The sequence below is a fragment of the Ranitomeya imitator genome, chromosome 6 (assembly GCF_032444005.1).
Source record: "Ranitomeya imitator isolate aRanImi1 chromosome 6, aRanImi1.pri, whole genome shotgun sequence".
NCBI lineage: Eukaryota > Metazoa > Chordata > Amphibia > Anura > Dendrobatidae > Ranitomeya > Ranitomeya imitator.
In genome coordinates, this window is record NC_091287.1 from 131,777,554 (window position 1) to 131,789,621 (window position 12,068).

At 41.8% G+C, this 12,068-nt stretch overlaps 1 protein-coding gene across 1 annotated transcript in view; it reads left to right on the forward strand.

The window, feature by feature from the left end:
- Positions 1–12,068, forward strand: part of ACAD11 (acyl-CoA dehydrogenase family member 11) — a 147,190-nt gene that overhangs the window by 123,099 nt on the left and 12,023 nt on the right. Inside the window, exon 15 of the mRNA XM_069730107.1 lies at positions 3,006–3,091. Within this exon, the coding sequence (XP_069586208.1) occupies positions 3,006–3,091 (86 nt within the window). The remainder of the gene's footprint in view (positions 1–3,005; positions 3,092–12,068) is intronic.

The window sequence follows — 12,068 nt, forward strand, 5'->3', positions numbered from 1 at the left end:
ACATCACCATGTAACCCCTGACAACCCCAGCTGGACACAGACATGGATTTCCAATCTAATACTGGATTATGGCCTTGTAGCCATGGCAACCCCAACACGACCACATCATGCAGATTATGCAACACCAGAAAGCGAATAACCTCCTGATGTGCAGGAGCCATGCACATGGTCAGCTGGGTCCAGTACTGAGGCTTATTCTTGGCCAAAGGCATAGCATCAATTCCTCTCAATGGAATAGGACACTGCAAGGGCTCCAAGAAAAACCCACAATGCCTAGCATACTCCAAGTCCATCAAATTCAGGGCAGCGCCTGAATCCACAAATGCCATGACAGAATACTATGACAAAGAGCAGATCAAGGTAACGGACAGAAGAAATTTTGACTGTACCGTACCAATGGTGGCAGACCTAGCGAACCGCTTAGTGCGCTTAGGACAATCAGAGATAGCATGAGTGGAATCACCACAGTAGAAACACAGCCCATTCAGACGTCTGTGTTCTTGCCGTTCAACTCTGGTCAAAGTCCTATCGCACTGCATAGGCTCAGATTTAAGCTCAGGTAATACCGCCAAATGGTGCACAGATTTACGCTCACGCAAGCGTCTACCGATCTGAATGGCCAAAGACATAGACTCATTCAGACCAGCAGGCATAGGAAATCCCACCATGACATCCTTAAGGGCTTCAGAGAGACCTTTTCTGAAAATAGCTGTGAGCGCACCTTCATTCCATTGAGTGAGTACGGACCACTTTCTAAATTTCTGACAATATACCTCTATCTCATCCTGACCCTGACACAGAGCCAGCAAATTTTTCTCTGCCTGATCCACTGAATTAGGTTCATCGTACAGCAATCCGAGCGCCAGGAAAAACGCATCGATATTACTTAATGCAAGATCTCCTGACGCAAGAGAAAATGCCCAGTCCTGAGGGTCGCCACGTAAAAAAGAAATAATGATCCTAACTTGTTGAACTGGGTCACCAGAGGAGCGAGGTTTCAAAGCCAGAAATAATTTATAATTATTTTTGAAACTCAGAAATTTAGTTCTATCTCCAAAAAATAAATCAGGAATAGGAATTCTCGGTTCTAACATAGAATTCTGAACCACAAAGTCTTGAATATTTTGTACTCTTGCCGTGAGCTGATCCACACATGAAGACAGACCCTTAATGTCCATCGCTACACCTGTGTCTTGAAACACCCAAATGTCTAGGGGAAAAAAAAGGCAAAACACAGTGCAGAGAAAAAAAAATGGTCTCAGAACTTCTTTTTTCCCTCTATTGAGAATCATAGTACTTTAGGCCTCCAGTACTGTCATGATAAGGTAATTCAGTACCACAATGGACATTGAGGTCAGAGCACATACAGTGACCTGACAATAACCCAAAAACATAGAACGAGCTCTGAGACGTGGAAACTCTGCTGACCGCAATCCCTAATCCTCTCCAACACACTAAAGGCAGCCGTGGATTGCGCCTAACGCTCCCTATGCAACTCAGCACAGCCTGAGAAACTAGCTAGCCTGAAGATAGAAAATAAGCCTACCTTGCCTCAGAGAAATACCCCAAAGGAAAAGGCAGCCCCCACATATAATGACTGTGAGTAAAGATGAAAAGACAAACGTAGAGATGAAATAGATTTAGCAAAGTGAGGCCCGACTTTCTTAACAGAGCGAGGATAGGAAAGGTAACTTTGCGGTTAACACAAAACCCTACAAAACCCACGCAAAGGGGGCAAAAAGACCCTCCGTACCGAACTAACGGCACGGAGGTACACCCTCTGCGTCCCAGAGCTCCCAGCAAGCAGGAAAAAACAAATAGACAAGCTGGACAGAAAAAAACAGCAAACAAAATAGCAAAGCAGAACTTAGCTATGCAGAGCAGCAGGCCACAGGAACGATCCAGGAGGAAACAGGTCCAATACTAGAACATTGACTGGAGGCCAGGATCAAAGCACAAGGTGGAGTTAAATAGAGCAGCACCTAACGACTTCACCACATCACCTGAGGAAGGAAACTCAGAAGCCGCAGTACCACTTTCCTCCACCAACGGAAGCTCACAGAGAGAATCAGCCGAAGTACCACTTGTGACCACAGGAGGGAGCTCTGCCACAGAATTCACAACACCCAGCCTTACTACTAAAGGTTGGTTACTTCACCAATGTGTTTCCACCATGTAATATCAGGTTCATGAGGAGGCTAGGAGGTAATGGTTGCCCATAAGACAGTATATAGGGACACCAGGTAAATGTATGTGAATCCCCTAGAGTGGCTGTTACACCAGTTCTTTGTTGTGAAAGCTTTGATGAATCGGGGCCTATAAATCAAGAGCTGTCATTCTACATGAGGCAAGGTGTGGAGGATTGTAACCGATATGATGGAACAGTTCACTGAACCTTAAGGCTATGTGCACACGATGCAAAAAACGCTGTGGATGCGCAGCGTTTCCGCAGCTGCGGGTCCGCAGCAGTTTCCCATGAGTTTACATTACAATGTAAACCTATGGGAAACAAAAAACGCTGTGCACATGCTGCGGAAAAAAACGTGCGGATACGCAGCGGTTTACATTCGGCAGCATGTCACTTCTTTCTGCGGATTCCGCAGTGGTTTTACAGATTCTCCTATAGAAAACCGCAGTTGTAAAACCGCAGTGAAATCCGCAGAAAAACCGCGGTAAATCCACGATAAATCTGCAGCAAAAACGCAGCGTTTTTGCACTGCAGATTTATCAAATCCGCTGCAGAAAAATCCGCAGTGGACCAGAATACGTGTGCACATAGCCTTAGCCACACCAAGGCTGCAAGCATTTTATTTTTTTTTTTTGCAATCTAAAATGAAAATGGTGAAATCTGTACTAGAAGTATGATTTATATAGAGACCAGGTCTTGTGTACGAATGTATAAGGTGTTCCATTTGAGTTTGGGGGTGACAAGTATGTCAATGTCTGATTCCATATGAACTATATTTGTTACATCTTGTGAACCTTTATGTAACCATATTTTTCAGATATAAGCAACACAGCATGATCCTTGTTCCAATGGACACAAAAGGTGTAGAGCTGGTCAGAGCACTAAAAGTGTTTGGATATGAAGGTAATGTAATCCAGAACAATGCTGCACACAACTTTATGTTTAGAATTAGGGGATGTTCAACAGCTCAAAGATATATTCTATTCTGTATGGAGTGTTACATAATTTCATGTACTATCATACTCTATTGTTGAAATGTGCCCACTTTTTAGTATTCCTCTCCTAGTCCTGGCAGCCCCATATGGTGGCTTCAACATAGGAACGGAGGCGCCCTCTGTGTTTTTGCACCCCTCTAGTTGCCTGCTTGAAGACGTCTGGCTGCCTTGCTTATTTCAGTTGATATTTAAGCCCCCTCTCTGTACAGGGTAATACTATTTGTAATACTAATCCTATTATGAAAATTAAAAATGCCATCTTTTCAAATGCATGTAACAAAAAAAATCTGATTTAAATAGGATATTTTGTCATGATTGCTTCCATTTGAGCTATCATGAGAAAATGGCTCAAACTGAATTGCTCCAATAAACTCAATGTGAACAGACCTCAAAATGTACCTGCAGTTAGGTCCAGAAATATTTGGACTGTAATTGAATCTTCATACTTTGGGCTTTGTATGACAAGGTATTCAATTTTTTTTCAATTTAAAATGAAACCACTAAGATGTAATTGAAGTGTAGACTTTCAGATTTAATTAAAGTGGTTGAAAAAAAAAATCCTGTGACTCATTTAGGAATTGCAACTATTTTTCTACAAATCCTCCTCATTTCAGGGGCTCAAAAGTAATTGGACAAACTGACTTTACCATGAATAAAATGTTCATTTTTAATGACTGCCTGATGTCTGGAAGCTATGAATGTCACCAAATGCTTGGTTTCCTCCTTTGTGATTCTTTTCATTCCTTTACTGGAGCTAACTTCAGTTGTTGCTTGTTTGTGGATCTTTCTGTCTTAAGTTGTCCTAAGCATGTGAAATGCATTCTCGATGGGGTTGAAACATGGTGATTGACTCTGCCATTGCAGAATATTGCATTTATTTGCCTTAATCCTTTCATTTTCTGTTTCTGTTTTTTTTTCTCCCCTTCTTCCCAGAGACATAGCTTTTTTTTTTATTTCTCCACCGATATGGCCATGTGAGGGCTTGTTTTTTTGCAGGACGACTTGTACTTTAGAATGACCCCAATTGTTTTGCCATACAGTGTACTGGAAAACGGGAAATAATTCTAAGTGCAGTGAAATTACAAAAAAAAATGCAATTTCACAATTGTTTTTTTTTTTATACCATGTTCACCAAATGTTAAAACTGACCTGCCTCTGTGATTCTACATTACAAATTTGTAGATACCAAACATGTATAGGTTCTTTTTTATTTAAGTGGTAACATAGTTAGCAAGGCCAAAAAAAGACATTAGTCCATCCATTTCAGCCTATATTCCATCAGAATAAATCCCTAGATCTACGTCCTTCTAAAGAACCTAATAACTGAAAGATACAATATTGTTACGCTCCAGGAAGACATCCAGGCTTCTCTTGAACCCCTTGACTGAGTTCGCCATCACCACCTCCTCAGGCAAGGAATTCCAGATTCCCACTGCCCTAACAGTAAAGAATCCTCTTCTATGTTGGTGCAAAAACCTTCTCTCCTTCAGACGCAGAGAATGCCCCCTTGTAACCGTCACCTTTCTTGGTATAAACAGATCCTGAGAGAGATATTTGTATTGTCCTCTTGTATACATGGTTATTAGATCGCATCTTAGTCGTCTTTTTTTTCTAGACTAAATAATCCTAATTTTGCTAATCTCTCTGGGTATTGTAGTTCCCCCATCCCCTTTATTAATTTCGTTGCTCTCCTTTGTACTCGCCCTCGTTCCATTATATCCTTCTTGAGCACCGGTGCCCAAAATTGTCCACAGTACTCCATGTGCGGTCTAACTAAGGATTTGTACAGAGGCAGTATAATGCTCTCATCATGTGTATCCAGACCTCTTTTAATGCACCCCATGATCCTGTTTGCCTTGGCAGCTGCTGCCTAGCACTGGCTGCTCCAGGTAAGTTCATCATTAACTAGGATCCCCAAGTCCTTCTCCATGTCAGATTTACCCAGTGGTTTCCCGTTCAGTGTGTAATGGTGATATTGATTCCTTCCCATGTGTATAACCTTACATTTATCATTGTTAAATTGCCTCTGCCACCTTTCAGCCCAACTTTCCAACTTATCCAGATCCATCTGTAGCAGAATACTATCTTCTCTTGTACTTTTGGTGGAAAAAAAAATTCCAAAGTTTGTTGACAAAAAAAATAAATATATATATTTATCGAGATCAATTAACTAGGTGAAGCTTTTTTTTTGTGTTGAGCTGACTTTTTTTTTAATACTATTTTGGTTGTTTGTTATTTGCATTTTATTTCAATGTTGCGTCAACCCAAAATAAAAACCAAACTTAATTTTGACCACTGGGTGGTGCTCATAGCTATCTGGCAATTCCGGCAATAACAACCACAGGGGTTTTCTGCAGACCTCGGGTTTTTATTTCAGCCAATCGGCATCTCGTGGTCAGGTGACATGGGCACCGATGGGTGGGGTTAGTGACGCGCTTCCGGTGCGATCATGTTAAATGTTAGAGATTGACAGCGGCATTTAACATTTTAACAGCCACGGGTGGATCATGATTCCACTCGCGGCTGTTAGGGGCACATGTCAGCTGTTGAAATCAGCTGACATCTGCCAGAAAGATGTGGGCTCATTGCTGGAGCCTACATCAAAGGGGAGACCCAACATGCACCGTACATGTACAGCGCAAGCCGTGAAGGGGTTAAACTCCTGAGTTGCCTTTACAGTATGATTTTGGTCATTGCCTGTCAGCACTGTGAAGCATGGTGCAATCAACTGTGCTGCATTTGGTTGAATCTGAGCAGAAAGTATCGCCATGTACACTTAAGAATTCATCCAGCTGCTTCTGCCTTCAGTCACATCAATACACACTAGTGACCCAGTGCCACTGGAAGCAATGCATGCCCATGCTCTCACACTGCCGCCATAATGTTTCTTGAATATATTTTGGTCAACAGCTAAAATGCCAACCCCCTGGGCCGTCCAATTATCTCGGGTATTAATTCAATCACCAGTAATCTATCACATTACGTTAATCTCAGTTCTTATCTTAAAGATTGATCCGACCTTATTGATACTCTTCAATCTTTTCCCAGTGTACCCAATTGTATCCTCATAACAATGGATGTTCAGGCCCTTTATTTGAATATACCCCATGATTGGGGTTTAGAAACGGGCAATCAATTCCTGTCCAATGATGAGCAAATGCCAATTTTCCACAAAAAATCTATATATATAATTGTCTAAGGGTTTTTCCGTCTGTCTGTCTGTCTGTCTGTCTGTCTGTCTGTCTGTCTGTCTGTCTGTCTCTCTGTCTGTCTGTCTGTCTGTCTGTCTGTCTTTCTGTCTGTCTGTCTGTCTGTCCTGGAAATCCCGCGTCTCTGATTGGTCGACGCCTGGCGGCCTCGACCAATCAGCGATGGGCACAGCGACGATGTCATAAAGGACGTAGACATCCCGCGTCTCTGATTGGTCGAGGTCGCCAGGCCTCGACCAATCAGCGACGGGCACAGCGACGATGATGTCATAAAGGACGTAGAAATCCCACGTTTCTGATTCAGCGACGGGCACAGTATCGACGTAGGTGTCATAATAGTTGCCATGGCGACGATGATGTCATAAAGGTTGTGTCGACCAATCAGCGACGGGCACAGTCTGCCGCGAATTCTGGAATCATCATTGTCCATATACTACGGGGACATGCATATTCTAGAATTCTGGAATCATCATTGTCCATATACTACGGGGACATGCATATTCTAGAATACCCAATGCGTTAGAATCGGGCCACAATCTAGTGTTTAATAAATGCCATAAAGTTTGTTTTATATAATAATGTATTCACTTTTGAGCATTTTTTTTATCGCCAGGTGAAAGGCTGCACGATGGGGACAAGATTCGCCCCCCGTTATGTAAATTTGTTCATGGGGGCATTTGAGTCTATCTTCATCGCGCTGTCTCACCTGGCTATTGGCAAGATAGCTCTGTACTGACGTTTTATAGATGACCTTTTTATTATTTGGACAGGTACAGAGTTGGAAGCTCTGGATTTTGTCAGTAACTTGAATTTGAACCCCTGGGGCCTTACCTTCACAGCAAATCTGTCCCACACCTCAATCCAATTTTTAGATTTAGTGGTACACATTGATAGTGAGGGGGTCTCTTTTTTATGACTACACATTTTAAAACTGTGGACGTGGACAGTTACCTAAGTTTCCACAGTGGACACCTCCCCAAATGGATCTCGAACATCCCTTATGGGCAGTATTGGCGCATTAGGAAAAGCTGCACAAGGGATGAGGATTTCCATAATGAAGCAAAGGTTTTAAAACAACGTTTTCGCACCAAAGGTTACCCCAAGAAATTAGTTCATGATGCTTTTCTAACAACAAAGACATTGTCCCAGCAGGAGTTTATACGCAAGATTAAGAGCAATAAGGGTAATAAGTCTTCTATTTCTGAACTCTCTAAATGGAGTCTTGTTACAACCTTTAATCAATCTCATACGACGATTCAGAAACTTTTAAGGAAATACTGGTTCATATTGAAAGGGGACCCCATCCTTTCTGGCCACATCCCTGTCCATCCCAAAACAATCTTTAGAAGGAGTCGTGCACTCTGTAATCTGGTTGCACCCAGCAATACCACTAGAAGTCCCCACGTTTTCTCCACGGTTCAGCTGGTTGAGAATGCTGGGTGCTTTTCCTGCAGGACAGCTAAATGCCTGTGCTGCAGATCCATCCAAAATGGGTCTACAGAATTTAAATCCAACACCACCAACACTAGCTATAAAATTAAGTATCATGTTAACTGTCAATCCATGTTTGTAGTTTATCTGATAGAATGCGGCTGCGGTCTTCAGTACGTGGGCCGCCCCATACAGACTATGCATGCAAGATTGAACAAACATCGTCAAAATATTCGGAACAGTTTCTTGCTGCATAGTCTGTCCAAACATTTTTTAATTACACACCAAAAAAAACATGGAATCTCTTAAACTAAGTATCATAGATTTTATCCCGGAGACTGTGTCTGACCGTTATGGTAGTCTTATTAAAAGGGAATGCTTCTGGATATTCAAATTGGGCACGTTGGCTCCCAATCAATCTCACTATTGAGAATGTTATTAGGTAATTTTTCCTTTCTGAGCTCATTTTAGACATATATATATATATATATATATATATATATATATATATATATATATATATATATATACAGTGGGGCAAAAAAGTATTTAGTCAGTCAGCAATAGTGCAAGTTCCACCACTTAAAAAGATGAGAGGCGTCTGTAGTTTACATCATAGGTAGACCTCAACTATGGGAGACAAACTGAGAAAAAAAAATCCAGAAAATCACATTGTCTGTTTTTTTAACATTTTATTTGCATATTATGATGGAAAATAAGTATTTGGTCAGAAACAAAATTTCATCTCAATACTTTGTAATATATCCTTTGTTGGCAATGACAGAGGTCAAACATTTTCTGTAAGTCTTCACAAGGTTGCCACACACTGTTGTTGGTATGTTGGCCCATTCCTCCATGCAGATCTCCTCTAGAGCAGTGATGTTTTTGGCTTTTCGCTTGGCAACACGGACTTTCAACTCCCTCCAAAGGTTTTCTATAGGGTTGAGATCTGGAGACTGGCTAGGCCACTCCAGGACCTTGAAATGCTTCTTACGAAGCCACTCCTTCGTTGCCCTGGCGGTGTGCTTTGGATCATTGTCATGTTGAAAGACCCAGCCATGTTTCATCTTCAATGCCCTTGCTGATGGAAGGAGGTTTGCACTCAAAATCTCACGATACATGGCCCCATTCATTCTTTCATGTACCCGGATCAGTCGTCCTGGCCCCTTTGCAGAGAAACAGCCCCAAAGCATGATGTTTCCACCACCATGCTTTACAGTAGGTATGGTGTTTGATGGATGCAACTCAGTATTCTTTTTCCTCCAAACACGACAAGTTGTGTTTCTACGAAACAGTTCCAGTTTGGTTTCATCAGACCATAGGACATTCTCCCAAAACTCCTCTGGATCATCCAAATGCTCTCTAGCAAACTTCAGACGGGCCCGGACATGTACTGGCTTAAGCAGTGGGACACGTCTGGCACTGCAGGATCTGAGTCCATGGTGGCGTAGTGTGTTACTTATGGTAGGCCTTGTTACATTAGTCCCAGCTCTCTGCAGTTCATTCACTAGGTCCCCCCGCGTGGTTCTGGGATTTTTGCTCACCGTTCTTGTGATCATTCTGACCCCACGGGGTTGGATTTTGCGTGGAGCCCCAAATCGAGGGAGATTATCAGTGGTCTTGTATGTCTTCCATTTTCTAATTATTGCTCCCACTGTTGATTTCTTCACTCCAAGCTGGTTGGCTATTGCAGATTCAGTCTTCCCAGCCTGGTGCAGGGCTACAATTTTGTTTCTGGTGTCCTTTGACAGCTCTTTGGTCTTCACCATAGTGGAGTTTGGAGTCAGACTGTTTGAGGGTGTGCACAGGTGTCTTTTTATACTGATAACAAGTTTAAACAGGTGCCATTACTACAGGTAATGAGTGGAGGAAAGAGGAGACTCTTAAAGAAGAAGTTACAGGTCTATGAGAGCCAGAAATCTTGATTGTTTGTTTCTGACCAAATACTTATTTTCCACCATAATATGCAAAAAAAATGATAAAAAAACAGACAATGTGATTTTCTGGATTTTTTTTTCTCAGTTTGTCTCCCATAGTTGAGGTCTACCTATGATGTAAATTACAGATGCCTCTCATCTTTTTAAGTGGTGGAACTTGCACTATTGCTGACTGACTAAATACTTTTTTGCCCCACTGTATATAATTATCTTTTATTTAACATGATATGTGTTTAGTTTTAGGATGTTCTTAATTCTTTTAATGGAGGCATTTATGTTTTTGCATTTCATTTGGTTGTGTTGTTTTATCATGTGTTTTATCATTTGACTTGTTTGATTGAATGTTAACTTTGATTGGTTGTACTGCCCTTAAGTACCCCTTCCTGTCCACGTACAATAAACCTACACCTAATGAAGACTGGGTACCGTTGAAATGCGTTGTGGTTTACACCAATATTCTTGTCCTGGCTTCATTTCAGTGCTCCTGTGACCGTGCTTGTTTTTTCAAGTTCCATTTGTTCCTTCTCGAAGGTGCACGGCTGGATCTGCGTTGAATCCTGCTTTCCCCTTTTAATTCCCTTGCTGTCCTCACAGCGCTCCTAAGAGACCGCTATTTTCCTGACTTATAAAATGCCAAAACTTGTCACTGTCCAAATATTTCTGGTCAGAACTGTATAGTACAGGTCCTTCTCAAAAAATTAGCATATAGTGTTAAATTTCGTTATTTACCATAATGTAATGATTACAATTAAACTTTCATATATTATAGATTCATTATCCACCAACTGAAATTTGTCAGGTCTTTTATTGTTTTAATACTGATGATTTTGGCATACAACTCCTGATAACCCATAAAACCTGTCTCAATAAATTAGCATATTTCACCCATCCAATCAAATAAAAGTGTTTTTTAATAACAAACAAAAAAACCATCAAATAATAATGTTCAGTTATGCACTCAATACTTGGTCGGGAGTCCTTTGGCAGAAATGACTGCTTCAATTCGGCGTGGCATGGAGGCAATCAGCCTGTGACACTGCTGAGATGTTATGGAGGCCCAGGATGCTTCAATAGCGGCCTTAAGCTCATCCAGAGTGTTGGGTCTTGCGTCTCTCAACTTTCTCTTCACAATATCCCACAGATTCTCTATGGGGTTCAGGTCAGGAGAGTTGGCAGGCCAATTGAGCACAGTAATACCATGGTCAGTAAACCATTTACCAGTGGTTTTGGCACTGTGAGCAGGTGCCAGGTCGTGCTGAAAAATGAAATCTTCATCTCCATAAAGCATTTCAGCCGATGGAAACATGAAGTGCTCCAAAATCTCCTGATAGCTAGCTGCATTGACCCTGCCCTTGATGAAACACAGTGGACCAACACCAGCAGCTGACATGGCACCCCACACCATCACTGACTGTGGGTACTTGACACTGTACTTCAGGCATTTTGGCATTTCCTTCTCCCCAGTCTTCCTCCAGACTCTGGCACCTTGATTTCCGAATGACATGCAAAATTTGCTTTCATCAGAAAAAAGTACTTGGGACCACTTAGCAACAGTCCAGTGCTGCTTCTCTGTAGCCCAGGTCAGGCGCTTCTGCCGCTGTTTATGGTTCAAAAGTGGCTTTACCTGGGGAATGCGGCACCTGTAGCCCATTTCCTGCACACGCCTGTGCACGGTGGCTCTGGATGTTTCCACACCAGACTCAGTCCACTGCTTCCTCAGGTTCCCCAAGGTCTGGAATCGGTCCTTCTCCACAATCTTCCTCAGGGTCCGGTCTCCTCTTCTCGTTGTACAGCGTTTTCTGCCACATTGTTTCCTTCCAACAGACTTACCATTGAGGTGCCTTGATACAGCACTCTGGGAACAGCCTATTTGTTGAGAAATTTCTTTCTGGGTCTTACCCTCTTGCTTGAGGGTGTCAATGATGGCCTTCTTGACATCTGTCAGGTCGCTAGTCTTACCCATGATGGGGGTTTTGAGTAATGAACCAGGCAGGGAGTTTATAAAAGCCTCAGGTATCTTTTGCATGTGTTTAGAGTTAATTAGTTGATTCAGAAGATTAGGGTAATAGGTCGTTTAGAGAACCTTTTCTTGATATGCTAATTTATTGAGACAGGTTTTTTGGGTTATCAGGAGTTGTATGCCAAAATCATCAGTATTAAAACAATAAAAGACCTGACAAATTTCAGTTGGTGGATAATGAATCTATAATATATGAAAGTTTAATTGTAATCATTACATTATGGTAAATAATGAAATTTAACACTATATGCTAATTTTTGAGAAGGACCTGTATATTGCTCCTTTTGT